Here is an 18,931-nt window from a genome sequence, read left to right on the forward strand (position 1 = left end):
GAGCCCTTCCCAGCTCCAAGGCATGGAGCTTCGGTAGTCACTGTCCCTCCTTAGGCCTGAACGATCTCAGCAAGCTGCAGACAAGGGCATTCATCGTCATTTCTGTCCCTCTCTGGCCACCCATCGCCATGTCCTCCTGAAGGTGGTGGGGGCTGGGTGAAGCCAGTGCTCCTGTCAGGCCAGGCCAGGAGCACTGAGCAGCTGGATGAGTCAAGAGGCTCCTCCTCAGCCTGAGCCTACTTGGCCATCTGGACCCCTTCCCCAGTGGGCTGCTGCCCAGGGTTGGGGGAAGGCAGGTTTAGCGGCTCCCCCACCACCTGGGCACTCAGGCCAGTTTCTGAGGACCTGCCTCTCATGCCCAGGTTTCTGCCAGGGCTGATTTCTACAAAGCTGCACAAGTGTCCAGGCAGTGGTGGCATGTGTGTGTCTCCACCTCCACCCCTTGGCCTCCTCCACTCCTTCCTTCATTCCACAAATCCTTGAACACCTACCATGGGCTGTTCTGGGCACTGGGGATACAGCCGGAATCAGCTACAGAATTTTGCAGAGCCCAGGGCCAGATGAAAATGCAAGACCCCAGTTTAAAATTATTATTATTAAGAGATTTCTCTGGCAGTCCAGTGGCTAAAACTCTGAACTTCCAATGCAGGGAGAGTAGGTTTGATCCCTGGTTGGGGAACTAAGACCCCACAGGCTGAGTGGCCAAAACTTAATTTTTAATTAAAAAAATTTTTTTAATGTAAGAATTTAGACCACGACAAGACCATGACAGTAGCGCATTAAACCTTCTAAGCATGGGGCCCTGTGTGACTGCTCAGGTCATGTGTCCATGATGCTGGTCCTAGAACAAGACAGAAAAATCCCCTGACCTCCTGGAACTAAGGGGTAGGGCAAGCAAAAACAGAAATATATAATACCCCAGGGGCGATGAATGCTGAGGAGAGAAACAAAGCTGAGTGAGAGGCAGAAGGAGATGGGGAAGGGGGAGGCATCCATGTCGAGAGGCCTCTGAAAAGAGGTAACTTTGAGCAGAGGATAAGGGAGTCAAGTGGTTTTATTCATCCACTCAAGAGACATTTGTTGAGCACCTACTGTCTACCAGCATTGTCCAAGATCCTGGAGATTTAGCAGGGGACAAAACAGATCAACATATTGACCCCATGTCTTAACCAAAGGACAGGCAATAGCTAATAAAAGAATAGGTAAATTATATACCTTGTTAGAATGTCATAATTCTAAAACAAAATTAAGGTGGAGTCAGGGAGATTGGGAGTGGGAAGAGCACAGGATATCTGAGGGTGGTTTTCCAGGGGAGGGAAGATCAAGCCGAAAGGCCCTAATATCAAAATATGCTCAAAGTGTTTGAGGAACAGGGAGGAGGCCAGTGGGATGAGGGGGAGGATGGGAGGAATCTCTGTTAATGTGCTGCTAAGTCGCTTCATTCGTGTCCAATTCTTTGGGACCCTATGGTCTGTGGCCCTCCAGGCTCCTCTGTCCATGGGATTCTCCAGACAAGAATACTGGAGTAAGCTGCCATGCCCTCCTCCAGGGAATCTTCCTGGCCCAGTGATCGAACCTGCATCTCTTATGTCTCCTGCACTGGCAGGAGGGTTCTTTATCACTAGTGTCACCTGGGAATATGTCTATAGGTCCACTGAATCAACAACAGTGATAATATTATTATGATAGTGGCTACTGTTCCATGAGCACATACTCGGAACCAGGCACTGTGCTCAGAACCTTACATGCATTACTTCACTTCATTTTTACAACAACCTCCTCAAGTAGGTAGGAATATTATCTCTATTTTATGATGGAAACTGAAGATCAGGAAACTGATGCTCAAAGAGGCCGGGAAACTTGCCCCCAGATAAACAGCTAATGAGGAGTGGTACAGTCAGGATTTGAACACGGGTCAGTGTTAACACTGGAGCCGAAGCATGGTCCTTACTAGCTGACCCTCTCTCTGCCTGTCTGAGCATATGTGTCTGGTCTATCTACATACAGAAGAGAGGGTGCCTCTTTCTCTTTATGCTAATTTGTTCCCTCACTTATTCTTTCAGCATTCATTGAGACTATGTGCAGGGGACCATGATGAATGGGTACCATTTCTTGCCCTCACCGAGCTGTAGTGGGGACTAAAAATATAACCTCAAATGATGAGTGCTTTAATAGGGGCAGAATAAGCAGCAGTGGGAGCCCAGGGCACCGACTGATTGAGTCTGGTGGAGAAGTGAAGGTGACCAATGAACAATATTCATACATACATCCATTTGTTCAACAGCTGTCATGAGCTTGCCTGGTGCTAAGCACTGCATGGGTGAGATGATGTTTATATTCGTTTCTACCAGTTGACATTGAACTGAAGTGTTATAGCTAGAGCTATAAGGCAAGAAAAAGTAATAAGAGCCAAGGTAGGGAGTAATGTGGCCAGTCCATAGTAGACTTGCTAGGAACTTAATAAATATGCTCTTGAGTCCTCAAAATAATAACCAGACATTTAACAAAAACTTATTAAGAGAATACTATGTTCCAGATTCAGTTCTAGGCACTGGACATATAGTAATTAATAAAACAGATAAAATATTTTTGTTCTCCTGCAGCTGATATTCTGGTGTAGAACAAGACCAACAATACATGTAATAAGTAAATTACATAGTATGTGTTTAGGTGATAAATTCTATGAAAAAAATACAGCAGGATAAGAAAATTCAGGAATCCTGAGGGGCTAGCAACTTTAAACAGCAGTGGGGAGGCGAGAAATACTGAAAAGGTGAGCTGTTACAAAGACCTGAAGGATGTGAGGGACCTGTGGATATTTAAGGCAGAGGGAACAGAAAGTGCAAAGGTTCTGAGGTTAGAGAATGCCGAGTGTGTCCAGAAGCAGTCAAGGGGCCAGTGTAGATGGAGCAGAGTGAGCCTGGGGGAGAGTGGGAGGAATGAGGACAGAGAGATTATACAGGACTCTGTGATCCTCTTGTTGAGGACTTTGATGTCTCCTCTGAAGAAGGTGAAAGCCATGGAGGGCTCTGAGCAGAGGAGGGTCATGATCTGATGTGGGTTCTAACGGGCTCCCACAGGCTCAGATACTTTGGCCACCTGATGCAAAGAGCCGACACACTGGAAACGACCTGATGCTGGGAAAGACTGAGGGCAGGAGGAGAAGGGGGTGACAGAGGATGAGATGTGTTTGGATGGCATCACCGACACAATGGACATGAATTTGAGCAAACTGTGGGAAATGGTGAAGGACAGGGAAGCCTGGTGAGCTGCAGTCGACGGGATCGCAAAGGATCAGACAGGACTTAGCGACTGAACAGCAGCAGGCTTGGATGTCAATAGCATTTATTAAGCAGTTACTGAGTGCCAGTTCTTCAAGAATTCAATATGGTCTGATCTCATTTCATCCTCATATAGAACCTGTAAGAATTATCATTCCATTTCTCAGAGGTGAAACAGGCTCAGAGGGTTTAATGCACTGACCTACGGCCATGCAGCCATAATTTGCAGCGCCTGGGTGCAAAGGTAGAGCGAGCCAGGCTTCCCCTCCCCCAAGCTTTTAGATAGGGATTGCCGGCAGCAGAGCGCACTCATCACCGGGAGTTGCGTCTGTGTCCCTGTCTGTCTGTTTCTATTTCCATGCGTCCCTGTCTGTCTCCGCGCGCCTCTGCCTGCGCGTCCCCCATCTGTGCCCAAACCGCCGTCTCGCTGCGCCCGGCCCCCGCACATCGGATCTATTTCGGGTTTAGGCATAAAATCCCAACAGCTCGGAGGAGACGCTTCCTCCGGCCCCCAGCTCAGACCACGCGCCACACGTGGCCGGCTCTGGGAGCTCCCGGTCTTCTCTGAGGGATCCCCAGGCTGCGGAAGCCCCCGCAGGAGGACCGGTGGGGGCTGGGGCGACCCGGGCCCGAGGCTCCCGGCCCCCCAGTGGCCAATCTAGGCATTGACACTGTTCAGAGCCCGGCCATGCGTCAGCTGTTGCTTTGGCAACATGCGTGCGACGTCACCAACAGGCAGTGCGTCAGCCACCCGCTGACGTCACGCCCCGGGAGAGGCAATTGGCTTGGGGCGGGGGTGGATTCCATGCTCAGCCCGCAGGGGGAGCCCCAGGGCCCCAGGGCCCCAGGGCGCTAATGGCAGACGCCTTTGGCCTGGTCCTGTAGGAGGCACTAGCCGGGGCATGACATGAAGCCGGCGCGGTAGTTTGGCGAAATGAAGAGGAGTCGCAGTGTCCTGTCTGTGGCCGGAACCGGAGACGAGGTGCGAGAGGCGGGGCGGGGCTGGGGACGAGGTTTGAGTTGGGTTGGGGGTCGGGAGCCCCCTAGTGACCACAGCTGCTCACTAAGCCTGGCCCCACTTCTCGAGGCAGCAAGTCTTGTCCCCTCGTGCCTCAGTTTACTCCATTGACTTCATTATTCTGCTGCTGCCCGGATTAAGAGGCTCTTAGCCCAGGGGTAGAAGGCAGGGCCTTCCAGGGATTTTCCCAATAGGGGAGAGGATTGTAGGGTGGATGCGGAGAGTTGCTGGGGGTAAAGGTCTTGAGGATCTCAGATGTAAGGAAGGGAGGAGGCCACATACATTTAGCCTCCTCTACGAAGGAGGCTTCGTAGACGTGGAAGGTTGTGATGTGTTAGAAGGGTTTCATGGTGAGGACAGACTACAGACATGAGGGCCCAGAAGCCCCAGGACGGAGACATCAAAAGGGAACCCCACAAAAGTTATGGCTGAGAAAGGGCACCTTTCAGATGTAAGAACTGGGAACGCCCCCACTGTGAGAGGGATGCTAAGATGGGAGCAGGGCACAGAAGCCTTAATCCCCATAGGCGACCCTCTCAGATGGCCAGGGAGGCACGTTATTGCGGGGAGGGGCTCAGAGCTGCCTGACCTGGCTGTACCCCTATCCCGCCCTTGTCTCACCTCAGAGGCCTCGAGAGACCCCTGAGCCGGGCCGAGCCAACATGCTGGGGGCTGACCTCCGACGCCCTCGCCGACGCCTCTCCACGGGTCCAGGCCTAGGCTGGGCTGAGCCTGAGCCCTTGGACCCTGGGGTCCCTCTGCCTCCCCGGCCCACCACTCTGCCGCTGCTGATCCCGCCACGAATTTCCATCACCAAAGCTGACAGGTAGGCGGGAGGTGGACCAGGCTGGGAGGTGGGATGGAGAAACAGGGCCAGCTGGGCTAACTCCAGCCACCAGCCCTTTCCTTTGCTCCGGGCTCCTGGCTTCCTGAGTTTTGCAAAACCAGCTGAAAGTTCTCCTGGAGCTTGGTGGGTCAGGTTGTGACATCCCGCCGCCCCTAAGTGGCACCTCTTGCAGCCTTTAGAGGAACCCCTTCTTCCATTTTGCAGCTGCCTTGGCCAGCAAGGGGCAGGGTTTCGGAAAGGGTTTGGACCCTCCAGTCTGCAGGAACGCTCCCATAATCAGAAAGCTGGGACAGGTTAGGGAGTACACATCCCACCAATCCATGTGCACCTCTATTTCCCTTTCTAAGAGGATGTCATTTCTTCAAGGCGTTAAGAGGGGATGGTGGGACACTGGAGGCAGTCTGGACTGGCATTTTTCTTTCTTCTGAGCCTAGCTTCACACTGAACTTCCTTGCTGTTTCTCATCTGGGGTCCTCAGAGGGTACTTCAACCCTCCTCTTGGCCCAAGGATGAATTTGAAAGCCAGACCACAGCTAGTCCTGGCAGCTGGCGGGGCCTGTCCCCACTGCCCTCCTTGGGCTACTATTCTCTGCAGCCTCAATCTCCCCACCCGCCCCTTTGTCTACTCAGTCAGAGGGCTCCAGGGTCTCTGCTTGGATCATGCTACAATGATTCATTTCCAGATGAGGGAAGAAGTGACTGTCATTCTCCTCTCCAAATGGCTTAACGAACCCCCCCCCCCCCCCCGACCTCCTCCAAATCCCTCTAGCCTCCTTCAGGCCACAGATCCAGTGACCTACTCTGGCCCACTACCTTGGGCCTTCCTTTTTCTGCCACCCCCGCTGTGACCTGATTCCCCCCTCCTCCATTTACCCCACTCTGAGCTTTGGCCAACCCAACAACTCCGCTGACCCCAAGAATTTGGTTCAACCCAAGACACTCAAGTGATCTGGGGAGGACCCACAGCCCTTGTGAATCCCCTAGAAGCCTTTTTTGGGTATGCACTTGTGGGGAGGGTCCCCGAGAGAAGTGGGGGACACAGTTGTGGCCTCTAGGACATTCAGCGGCTGCTAATGGCAGGGCGGTTCTAGCTCCGCGTTCGCCCACGCCCGGAGCCCCCTCTGGCAGGGAGAAAAGCGGCTGTGGGGGTTGGAGCTTTCTCTCTCTCTTTTTTTAATAAGAACAGTGCAGAGGGAGGGCGGTGGCAGACGGCACGGCCTGCCCGGGGGAGCCCTTGAGGGGGGCGCATGGGGGCGGGGCCTGGTTTCATGGACTGGCTTCCTAGCTCCTTAATCCGAGCGCGCATCGGCCCGGGCACGGTTGGAGGATGGGGCACAAGGGTGTGTACACGGCCCTCTGCCCCGCAGCCTCCTTCACCAGGGCTCGGCCCCGGACCGGGGCGGGGGGTGGGAGAGCTCTCGGATCCCGCTAGCTCTTTGCTCGCTCGCGCTCGGCGCGGCGCTGGGGGAGGCGGGAGCGTGAGTCACGGCGACTCCCGATTTAGGTGCCGGAAGGGGGGCTCTGCTGGCGGGGGCAGCGGGGAGGAGGCGCGGCTGTTTACTCGCCTGAAAAGGGCACGGGAGTGCGTCCGGCGGCTGCCCGGGACCTGCCTCAGTTTACCTCCTGCAGAAGCGCTTTAGAAGAGGCAGAGACGCACAGAGCGGTGGGCGGGCAGTCGGGGTATCAGCCACCGGGTATCCTCCCGGAGCCACACAGAAACCAAAGGGAAACACCTCAAAGCGGCCCCAGGTCGACCACATACACACACACCAACACACGTTGACTCTCTCAGACACCAGTCAAACAACAGAGGCAGAGTCGAGTGCAAAACTCCGCAAGCGCGGACCGACCACAGTACACACCCAATCGCGTGGGAAGACAGGCACAGCTCCCAGGCCACCAGAACAGACCCTGTAGAGGCGCACACCCTCCAAACAGGCAGCACACGTGCACACACTTCCTTCAGACACAGACACGCAGATACACGCACAGCGAAATCCAGATAAACAGGCAGATCGCAGCAGCCAACCACGTGCGCACACACACTTCGAGCAGACAACGAAAACACAGACAAACCCTCGGAAGAGGCCACGTGCGCGCACATCCCGCCCCAGGCACACACCATCGCCATCCCCCGACCCACCAACAGGAGACTCCCCGAACACCGTCGCAGCCCGCTGCAGGGACCGCGTCCGTGTTACCGGGACCACTCCTCACCAGCTCCCCCTGGCCAGGGGTAGCGGCGAGGACAAGTCCGCACTGGGCTCCGCCCCCGCCGTGATGGACAGACTGACTGACACACCGGCAACCAGTCGGGTGTCTCCTTCATGATCGGATTAACCGTTTAACTCCTTGGTACCCGTGTGCACCGCGACTAAGGCAGGGAGCTCTGGAGAGAGCCGAGTTCCGGCTCCCCCTCCCCGCAGGGAGCGGGGCTCTGCGTGGGCGGGAAGGGCCCCCTCCTTGGGTGGCTGCCCCCCACTGGCCCGGACCGAGGAGGAGGGGGGCGGTGCTGACAGCCGCGGCGGGCGGGGGGCGGGGAGAGGCGGGACGGGGCGGGGGAGCCTGGGCTGGCTCCGAGCGGGACGCTGAACGCCGAGAGCGCTGCCGAGCATCGAGCGGAGAGCCAAGGCGCCCACAGGAAACCTCCGCGCCCGGCCCGGGGGCGATCGGCCCGCAGCGCCCCCGGGTCTCTCCCCGGGACGCCATGGCCCCACCGAGGCCAGGCGCACCTGCGGGACCCCGGGCGCATCAGCTCGCGCGCAGCTGAACAGGGTTCAGCTGTCTTGGAGAGGCCAGGGGCCCCTAGGGTGCAGGTGGGGGCCGGGGCCATGGAGCCCCCGGCCGTCCCCTCGGAGAGGAGCCTGTCTTTGTCTCTGCCTGGGCCCCGGGAGGGCCAGGCCACCCTGAAGCCGCCCCCCCAGCACCTGTGGCGGCAGCCGCGGACCCCCATCCGTATCCAGCAGCGCGGCTACTCGGACAGCGCGGAGCGCGCGGAGCCCGAACGGCCGCCACACCGGCCCATAGAGCGCGCCGACGCCGTGGACACCGGCGACCGGCCCGGCCTGCGCACATCCCGCATGTCCTGGCCCTCGTCCTTTCACGGCAGCGGCAGCGGCAGCGCGGGCGGAGGCAGCTGCAGGCGGTAAGACTCCGAGCTGCGGACGCGCGCGGAGCGGATAGGCGCGCAGAGAGGACGCAACTCTCTCCACTGACCGCAGGGGGCGCTGTGCTGCGGGTGGGGTCAGTGTGACTGACGGGGACCGAAGGGGAGTTCTGCGGGGGCGTCCAGGACCTGGGCCCCCTGATCGTGCACCGCAAGCGAGGCGTCCAGCTGAAGCTGATCCTGGGGTCAACTTAGGAGGCGCCATGCTGCGTGTGTTGTTAACAGGGATCTTAGCTGAAGGCTGCAACTTTAGGTGTCCACGGTGACAGAGCGAGACAATGGCTAAGCTGGGAACCACTTGACCGGGCTTTCCTGGGGATGCTGTTTTAAGGGCTAGATTCACTGTGTTTGGGGAGCTCTGTAGCGGGGGGTGGGGGGTGGCGTGCCTGCTAGGGCCACAATGCTTCCTGCAGACTGGCGAGCTCTCAGAGTCCTTCTAGAGCTGGCAAGAGCCTATTGGGAGTGGGGTTCCTGGACTTGCGCTGCAGCTGGGGTCAGTCATCTAAAGGGGGCCTCTGAGGGGGCCCTGTGTTGGGGGCTGTGCGCGATGTGGGAGCCCCTTCTCAGGGCAGGAATGTTAAGGCTCAGTAGCTGCCTAGAGGGAGGGAGCAGTGTTCAGGGGGCGCACAGTACCAACATAGGGTGAGGGAATCCGTGCTTCCTCTGATGACAGTGATGAGTGCTGGGTACCCTCTCATTGACCTGAGTTGGTCATCCAGCTATTGGCAATGGCCAGCCATGGCTGCATGCTCTGCCTGGGTTTCTGGGGTCCTGTGACTGTCACAGCATAACTGTGCATGTTTCCAGGATAGTGTAGTTTGTGACATGCTGAGTGTGTACTCCCAGGACAGTGATTGTTGTCTGTGTGACTTGTGTGCTTCAGGGACATGGTGATGGGGGACCCTGTGACTGTGTGTGCTTCCGGGTCTGTGCTTATGTGACTATGTGCTTCTGGTACAGTGACTGTGACGGTGACTTCATTTAGCCCTGGGGCACAGTGACTTTGCAGGGGTGACTGTGTGTGCTCCTGGGATGCTGTGATTATGACAGCATGGCTGTGCATGTTACTGGAACACTGTCATTGTGACAGCATGGCTGTGTGTGCTCACAGGATATTGCGATTGTGTCACTGACTGTGCATGCCCATGAGTGAGTGTCACATAGTGACTGTCTGCTCCTGGGACAGTGATTATGACAAGGTGATGGTGTGTCTCTGGGGCAGTGATGGTGACAGACTCAGGACAGACTCCTGGGACCGTCATTAAGACAGAGTGACTGTAGGGCAGTGATTGTGACAGGGTGTCTCTGGGATGCAGTGATGGTTACCCTGTGATGTATATACTCCTGGGGGCCATGTGATTGTGTCAACAGGACTATTCGTGCTCCCTGGGACACTGTGATTGAGACACTGCTCTAGGCTACTTGTGTGCCCCATGCCTGGGTGTTGGTGCTCTGACTTTTGGGGTGTGCATCTGACTCCCTGGCGTGCCGAGCTCTAATTACCTAATGTTCCTATGTGCTCTGGTGTCTGACCTTGTGCCCTGGTGACATGTGTGACTCATGGCTTTGACTGTGTGCTTTGTCTGACTCCCATGGGAGTTTGGAACATCACTGGGACAGTCAGATGCAGGCCTTTCAGAGTTCCTGAGGGAGGCCCCTCTAGGCTGGGACCCTCCTATTCTGGCCTTCTCTGGGGACCTCCAGCTGGCACCACAGCCTCTAGATCACCCACCCACCTCCATTCAGGGAACACCCCAGCCTCAGCATCCCTGACCCCATCCCAGGAAGCAAGTGTCATGGATCCAGTACTCACAGCCTGCTATTTCCCAGAGGGAACTGAAGGAAAACAAAGCTGGAATCAACAGGAAATGCCAAAGACCAGGGGCAACTTGCCAAACTGGCTCAGGTCACTGTCCTGAGATACCCACAAGGGGGTGGGGTGCAATAGGAACAGATCGTTATTCCCTTTTTAGGCCCCAGAGATTCCTCCTACCCTGGTCTCTGGGGTGCTGACTCTCTTGGGACAATGACTGAGTGATAATAACCATCATTATCCTAGTGGCATCCAACTCATAATGGCTTGCTCTTGGGCTCCATGCCGGGAACTTTTCCACACTTCATCTCCAGTGACCCATGAGGTATTCCTGTTGGATAGATGGGAAGCAGAGGCCCAGAGGGGCAAAGCCTGTTCTTCTTCTTACCCAGGTTCATACAACCAGGACATGGCAGAGCTGAAATTCATTCCAACACAGGTCCCCTCTGATTCCTGTGCACCCTGGCCCAAGTGTCTTGACCTCTCTGAGCCCCAGTTTCCCCATCTGTACAGCGAGGCTGTTCCTGGAACTGCCTTGTGGGGGTCATTTGAAAAAATACATTTATTTATTTTTGGCTGCTTTGAGTCTTAGTTGCAATGCAAGGACTTCTCTTTCCTTGTGGCTCTTGGGTTTATTTGCCCATACAGCATGTGGGATCCCAGTTCCCCGACCAGGGATCAGACCTGTGTCACTTGCATTGGAAGGTGGATTCTTAACCTCTGGACCACCTGGGGTCATTTTTTAAAAATATTAATTAATTAATTTGGCTGTGCTGGATCTTAGTTGCAGGATTTGGAATCTATTTCCCTGACCAGGGATTAAATCCAGTCCCCCTGCATTGGAAGTGCAGAGTCTTAGACACTGGCCCATCAGGAAGGTCCCCTGTAGGGCTCATTTTGAGAGTTCTGTGAGACTGGGGATGTGTGTAAAGTGCTTGGTAGATAGTCACTCAGGGACCAGGATTTGGGAGAGGAGCTGGGACCTAGGTAGACCCTGCTCCTCTAGTGTGTGTTAGTCGTTCAGCCATGTCCAACTCTTTGGGACCCCATGGACTAGCCGACCAGGATCTTCTGTCCATGGAATTCTCCAGGCAAGAATACTGGAGTCGGTTGCCATTCCCTTCTCCAGGGGATCTTCCCGACCTAGGGATCAAACCTGGATCTTCTGCCTTGCAGGCGATTCTTTACCATCAGCCACCAAGGAAGCTTGCCCCTCTAGTACGGGAGGGAAAAACAGGAACCTCAACCACATCCCGGCAGGGGCTCAGGTTTCTGTTCCGTTGTGGGCCTGTGCAGCCTCTGGCGACTGGAGGGAGGGCAATGGTGCCAGCGTCCTCCCCACCCCCAGGCAGAAGGAAGAAGGGGAAACAGAGGCGGCCAGTGGGAACTGCACTCGTTTGAAATGGGCATTCAGCCAGCTCAGTTCCCCAGAAATGGTGCGCACACGCGGAATTCCAGTACCACCCACATTAGAGTTCATGCAGTCACTGAAAAAGGGATCCGGAGAGCCCTTTAGACTTGAATCACAGGAACCTCCAAAGAGAGGGCACTCCATCCTCCATCTGAGATGGCATGCGCAACCCCCTCCAGACCTGGGACCGTAAGAGCCTGAGCTCCCGGCGCCCTGTGGGGCTGAGTCACGGCACCACCACGAACTGTCAAGAAGCAGATGGAGCGGGAGGAAGAGGACTCTGGTGGTGCGGTGGGGGAACTTGAAATTAGGCACGAGGCCAGTGTAGAGACCCCTTTTGGGTACCTCCACACGCTCCCCGCCTAGAGGGGCGCTGCCTGGTCCCAGGAGGGGTTGGACGAAGCCGGATTGGGTTCTCTCTCTGGCCAGTGGTTTCCACTGGGGCTTCGCCTTCCCCAGTCCCTGGCGCCCCCACATCCCTGCTTGTGTGTTTTGAGAGCAGGTTTCTCCTCGCGCCCCGCCCTCCGCGCGCCCTCTGCTGGGTGACAAGGGAGGCACAGGCTGAGTATGAGCTCCGAGTCCGGACCTGCCCCCGGGACTCTCGTCCCCCAGAGTCAAGCAACATCGCCGCCGCCGCCACTGCTGCGGAGCCTCCGGATTATTATTGCATGTTTATTGAGCGCCTGGGAGAGCGGACGCCAGGCCGGCTGACCGCAGGCTCGCGAGTGAGGTCCTCGCCCACCCGAGGTTGGGACCAGGCTACCACCTCCATCCTCCACCCCTGGCCGAGCGTGGTGGAGACAGCCGCCTGGCGGATGCAGAGGAATTTGGCGGCGAAGTTGAGGACGCGAAGTTCCCGGCTCGCCCCCGCGCGCCCTGGTCCAAGCCGATGCTGATGCGACGGCCTCCCAACACCAACCTGCGTTTTAACTCCCGGCATCTTTGGCTTTGCATTCCTGCCGAGGAAACCGAGAGATGAGTGATTTGCCCAAGGTCACGGGCAAGGCAGAAGTGATGTTAAAAACCAGGTCTCCAAGACTCCAGACCAGTAGGTGAGATTCAGATTGTAGCCCTAACTGCTGACTCGCTGTGTGACCTCGGACCAGCATCACGGCTCTCTGTGCCTCAGTTTCCTGTTCAGTAAACGGGGGCTGAAAAAGATCTGCCCTGGGTAGATCTGGGTAGGGCTGTGGTAAGGCTGAGCTGGCTGACACTGGGGCCATGCAGTCTGGAGCTAGTGTTTTGAGAACTTGCGCTTCCTCAAAACGCACTTCCTCAGTAGAGAGAGAGAAAGGGGGCATCCCCCAAACCTCAAACCCTGGCTGCCAGGGTGCCCCCTCGCTGACCAGCAAGCTCCTCTGAGTTGGAAGAAACTAGGGCCTTGGGAAACTGCAGATTTCAGGGTGAGGAGAGAGTTTGGGGGGTACATCAGAGCCTGCTGTTTTCTTACTTCTAAAAGCCCAAATCCAGCCTTTGCCCTTGACTCACTGTGTGACCTCAGTAAAGGATTTCCCTTGTCTGAGCCTCAGTTTCCTCATAGGTAACAGGGCCATTCATTCCACAAACACTGATTGAGCATCTTCAGGCTGTGGTGAAGAATGCAATGGACCCAGTCCTGCCATCCTGGAGTTCTCAGACTAGCCAGTGAGGAGGAAATCTCACAGAAAGGCATTCTGTAATTTCAGATGGTGACAATGGGACATGAAGAGAAGAGGGACCCTGAAGTCAGGGAAGGTCTCTTTCAGGAAGTGACTTTTGAGCAGAGACCTAAATGAAGTGAGAGAAGATGCTATGAGGGTAACAAGCAGAGGGAACACCAAAGGTTCTGAGGTAGGAACCCATTTTACATGCTGGAGGAAAAGCATGGAGGGCAGGTGTGACTGGTACAGAGCGAGCAAGGGGTGCTGGAAGGAAATGAGGTGGGAGGTGATGGAGCAGCTCATGTAGGGCCTTGTAGGTCAGGGTCAGGGTTGGCTGTAGACCAACCCTCTATTTTATTTATTTTGAATATTATTAATTTCTCTGGCTGTGCTGGGTCTTAGTTGCAACATGTGGGATCTAGTTCCCTGACCAGGGATTCAAGCCAGGACCCCTGCATTGCGAGCATAGACTTTTAGCCACTAGACCACCAGGGAAGTCCCTAGACCTCAGTTTATATCTGACTTCCTAGGAAGGATCAAAGATCAAAGGGCTGGAAGGAAACTGAACCATGAAGGCCCTGTTGGGCAGAATTCCAGTCTCCGAATCAGACAACTCAGCACATAATTGAGGGAATTCCCTGGTGGTCCAGTGATTAGGATTTGGTGCATTCACTGCTAGGCACCAGGGTTCGATCCCTGGTGGGAGAACTAAGATCCTACAAGCTCTATGGTGTGGTCAAAAAAAAAAAAAAAAAATCATAATCAAGCTGTGCTCCTTCCAGGCTGAGTGACTCCTGCCAAGTCACTTCCCTTTCTGGAGCTTGAGCTTCCCCATCTCTTTCTCTCTTTTTAAACACTTATTTTTATTTGGTTTCACCAGGTCTTAGCTGAGGCACACAAAGGTCGTTAGTTGCAGTGTGCGGGATCTAGTTCCCTGACCAGGAATCAAACTTGATCTCCCTGCATTGGCAGTGCAGAGTCTTAGCCACTGGATCACCAGGGAATTGGTGGCCTTGACTTCCCCATCTCTGAAATGGGCCTAGTGTGAACCCTATTTTCTCAAAGTCTGGTTTGAAGAATCAGCAAAACAATGCAAGGAACCCTGAGGGCAGGTAAGTATGAAGGCCCTTCCTTTTTGTTTGTACCTGGACTGAAGGGTCCTGGTGGCCAGGGCATGGGTCTTAGTGGGTTTAGAGCAATAGTTCCAAACCAGGGGCAATCTGCAATGGCTGGGGACATTTTAGTCTTTGTGACTAGGTATGGGGGCTGCTACTGGCATCTAGTGGGGAGGCGCTAGACTGTCTGCTGCTGCTACTGTCTCATAGGACTGCCCCCCAGGACAAAGAATCATAGATGGTAAATGCAATAGTGTCAAGATAGGGAAACCTGCATTCTCAACAAGGTGACATCCCCTCCAAGGAGGTGAAATGTGGTTCTTGGAGCGGATATGTGAAAAAAAGCTTTATGTATAAAGCTTGGATATACACCCAGTATGTAAATAGATAGACAGCATATCTATGCCATTAACATTATTACATGGAGGAGGCAACTGTCGGGGGGAGGGGAGCATCTAAAAAGACACTCAGGAGGACTTCCCTGGCAGCAACCCACTCCAGTATTCTTGCCTGGAGGATCCCCATGGTCACAGGAGCCTGGCGGGCTACAGTCCACAGGGTTGCAAAGGGTCGGACACGACTGAAGAGACTGAGCACACAGCACCAGGGGTGAAGAATCCACCCACCAATCCAGAGGACATGAGTTTGATCCTGGGTCCAGGAAGATTCAACGTGCCGCAGAGCAACTAAGTCCGTGTGTCACGACCTCTGAGCCTGCGATCTAGAGCCTGTGAGCCACAACTACTGAGCCCTGCTCTAGAGCCCATGCTCCCCAGCAAGAGCAGCCACTGCAATGAGAAACCTGTGCACCGCAAGTAGAGAGTAGCTCCCACTGACAGCAAGGAAAGAAAGCCAGCATGTGGCAACGAAGCCCCAGCACTACAACAACAACAACAAAAAAGACTCCATGCCTCCAGTACAGGTGGCCTGGGTTCAATTCCTGATCAGGGAACTAAGATCCCACATGCCATGCAGTGTGGCAAAAAAAAAAAAGGCACTCGGGGCAGTCATGAAATAAAGAGAGACAGCCACTGACCTAGAGCTTGGCTCAGCCACTCATTGGCTGTGTGACTTTTTGAGCAGGCTGTTTTTCTCCAAGACTGAGATGTCCCATCTGTAAAATGAGACACTAGTGTCACTTCATGGTGGTTTTGTGAGAATTAAATGAGATCAGAGCTAGAGGCGGTGAATGCACAGGAAGCGTTCTGAAGGTTAGCTGCTATATAATCATTATCATCATAACCATTGTCTATATCCTCTGCTTAGTGCACGGCTTACCCATTATAAGCTCTCCATAAATGTTTCTCCAATAATAATAATCATTGCTAGATGGTTCTTCAGGGCATGAGTTTACCATCCCCTTGGCCTGCTGACTTTCCAAATAATGTCGATATTTCTTGCCCCAACAACTCATCTCTTAATTTACTGGCCTGTTGTGTGATGAGGAGTCCAAGCTTGGACTCGGGAACAAATTTTGGCATGGGTGTCATGAGCTTTGTTGCCCTGCTGCTGCTGTTAAGTCGCTTCAGTCGTGTCCGACTCTGTGCGACCCCAGAGATGGCAGCCCACCAGGCTCCCCTGTCCCTGGGATCCTCCAGGCAAGAACACTGGAGTGGGTTGCCATTTCCTTCTCCAGTGCATGAAAGTGAAAAGTGAAAGTGAAGTCGCTCAGTCGTGTCGGACTCCTAGCGACCCCATGGACTGCAGGCTCCTCTGTCCATGGGATTTGGCAGGCCAGAGTACTGGAGTGGGTTGCCATTGCTTTCTCTTTGCTGCCCTGGTGGAGCAATTTTGGGGTAGGGCCATACCAACTGCCAGGACCGCTTGTTCTAAGGATCAGCCCTTCAAAATTCCCTGAAGTGTCACCGGCTGCCCCATCGCTTGGTAGTTGGAACAAACTTTAAAAAAGAAAAAGTAACTAACATTCAGTGAGTGCTTATTATGTCCAGACACTTCCCTGAGCCTTTTACATATCCATCCCTGAAGTGTGTCGAGTTATTGAACCCATTTTACAGGTGGGGAAACAGAGGCTCAGTGAAATGAAGTGACTGGCTCAAGATCAGATAAATAAGAAATACTGGAGGCCAGCCTCAAGCCTAGGTAGTCCAGCTTTGGGCCCCTTGACTTGGGAGCCAACAGGTAGAAAGGGGAAGAGATTCACAGAGATGATTTAGATTTAGAGATTTGCCCCATTTTCTTATTTTAAACAAACTTCTCCCCCTTCCCTAATCCCAGAGTCACAGACAGGAGGGGTAGGCATTGGAATTATAACTAGTTAGCTGATTTTCACGGAGAAGGCAATGGCAACCCACTCCAGTACTCTTGCCTGGAAAATCCCATGGACAGAGGAGCCTGGTAGGCTGCAGTCCATGGGGTCGCTCGGAGTCCAACACGACTGAGCGACTTCACTTTCACTTTTCACTTTCATGCAGTGGAGAAGGAAATGGCAGCCCACTCCAGTGTTCTTGCCTGGAGAATCCCAGGCACAGGGGAGCCTGGTGGGCTGCGGTCTATGGGGTCGCACAGAGTCGGACACGACTGAAGCGACTTAGCAGCAGCAGCTGGTTTTCAAGCTTCCCAGGTGGCTCAGTATATAAAGACTCTACCTGCCGATGCAGGAGATGCAAGAGACCTGAGTTTGATCCCTGGGTCAGGAAGATCCCCTGGAGAAGGAAATGGCAACCCACTCCAGTATTCTTGCCTGGAGAATCCCATGGACAGAGAAGCCTGGCGGGCTACAGTCCATGGAGTCGCAGTCCGACGTGACTGAAGCGACTGAGCAGAGGCAGAACTGATTTTATTCAAGAATCTTCCCCTCTCAGCCTCAGTTTCCTCATCTGTGAAAGGGGATAATAGGCCACCGCAAGAGTCACAGTGACTGCACATTCAAACCCACCACCACTGGGCCCCATGGAAATCACTGCTGAGGGGAGGTCAGGTTCTTGGAGCCACCTCATGAGCTGAGGGGGCCCTGATTCTAAAGAATACCTCAGAGAGTCTAAGGAGTAGCAGGACTGGGGGAGCCCTAGGAGTGTCTGCGGGCTGTGAGCACACTCAGAGTTTCCTGGGGTGTCTTAAGAGTTATGAGGCATGTCTCGGAGGCTGTGGGGGGTATTCTGGGGCTGCCCCAAGGATTGTGGGTACATCTTGGATTCCAGGGGTAGCACAGGGTGTCAGGACTGTCTTAAGAGCTGTAGAGGAATCTAGTTGTGCCTCTGGGGTCCATGGGGCACCCCAAGATTTTGGTGGCATCCCCATAGTTACGGAAACATCCCCTGAATCCTAAGGCACCCCTGAGTTTATGTTGGGGTCTTGGCACTAGGGACATCTCAGGGGTGCTGTGGAGCTATGGGGGCGGGAAATCTGAGGGACTGTGGAAACATTCCTGAGGTCTGTGAGGGACCCTGGGATTTGGGAGGCCTTCATGGAGATCTGTGGGAATGCTCTAGCTGTCAGAGTTTCTTGGGGTGTTTGGAGGGTCTCAGCATGATGCAGGGTTGGTGGGAACACTCTAGGGGTTTTTGGTGGGCATTTGAGAACCATAGAGATTTTCCTAGGATCTGAAGGGGTTTCTCCTGGGCTCTCAAAGCACCTCTGATATTTGTGGGTGCTTCCTGAGATTCTTGGGGTGCCCCTGGCGTTGTGGGAATGTCTCAGGAACAAAGAGCAGACACCAGAGGGGCCATGAGAGTGTGTGTGGGTCTATGGGACTCAGGGCATCTGGATTTTGTGGGGGAACCCAGGAATTTGGGGGTATCTCAGGTTGTGTGGGGGCACTCCCTGGGATAGTGGGGCTCTGGGTCTCAGGCCCCTGAGGTCTGTGGGGTCTCTCAACATCGTGGGAGGTGTGTGTGAGTGCACCCCAGAATTATAGGGGGCATCCCCAGAGTTTGTAGAGACGCTTCCGGAGATTGTAGGGGAACTGCGGGGGGCCCCGGGGTGTGTGGGGTGTCCCCGCCGCGGCCGCGCGGGGGCCCCTGACCCGCCCCGCCCCAGGGGCGGCCCCAGCGCATAGCCGGAAGGGCCGAGGCGGCCGGGAGGGAAGGGGAGGGGAGGGGCCCGTGGGCCCCGCGGTAGGGCGGCCGGCCTGCGTGGGCCTCGCGGGGCGGGCGGCGCTGCTCTCCAGCGCCCGCCGAGGCGGGGCCGCCCCGCGCCCCCCAGGCCATGGCGCGGCCGCGCGGCCTGGGCCGCATCCCTGAACGACAGCTGGAGGCCTTCCCGGCGGCGGCAGCGGCGGCCACCGAGGACGAGGCGTTCCTGCCCGAGCCCCTCGCCCCGCGCGCGCCCCGCCGCCCACGTTCTCCGCCTGCCTCGCCAGTCTTCTTTGCCAGCCCATCCCCAACTTTCCGCAGGCGCCTTCGACTTCTCCGTGGCTTTCAGGATTTGGGCCGCCAGGCGTGGGCCGGGTAAGTGCGCACCGGTGGCTGTGGGTTCAAGTCCCCACCCTGGCCATCAGGGCCGAGCCGCGTGCGGGTTTTGGGGTTCGCAACTAGCTCGCTCAGCCTCACTTTTTCCTCTTCCGTCACAGGGCAGCGATAAAAATCATCTCTGCCCGTCAGGGTTGCCGTGGAGACATCTGATAAGGCATGCAGTAGGCGCTCAATAAACGCCACGTGCCTCCCACTTCCTGTGCAGACCTG

The 18,931-nt window shown here is 55.3% G+C and overlaps 1 protein-coding gene across 2 annotated transcripts in view; it reads left to right on the forward strand.

The window, feature by feature from the left end:
- Positions 1-7,962: 7,962 nt before the first annotated feature.
- LOC101117505 (cAMP-specific 3',5'-cyclic phosphodiesterase 4A) overlaps positions 7,963-18,931 on the forward strand; it is a 39,352-nt gene continuing 28,383 nt past the window's right edge. Inside the window, exon 1 of one of the 2 annotated variants that reach the window (XM_042249940.1) lies at positions 7,963-8,291. In XM_042249940.1, the coding sequence (XP_042105874.1) occupies positions 7,978-8,291 (314 nt within the window). In that variant the 5' untranslated portion in view covers positions 7,963-7,977. Of the gene's footprint in view, positions 8,292-18,341; positions 18,698-18,931 lie in introns of those variants that run through there. The other variant, XM_027969632.3, reaches the window with a different exon arrangement.

The sequence above is a fragment of the Ovis aries genome, chromosome 5, assembly GCF_016772045.2.
Source record: "Ovis aries strain OAR_USU_Benz2616 breed Rambouillet chromosome 5, ARS-UI_Ramb_v3.0, whole genome shotgun sequence".
Lineage (NCBI taxonomy): Eukaryota > Metazoa > Chordata > Mammalia > Artiodactyla > Bovidae > Ovis > Ovis aries.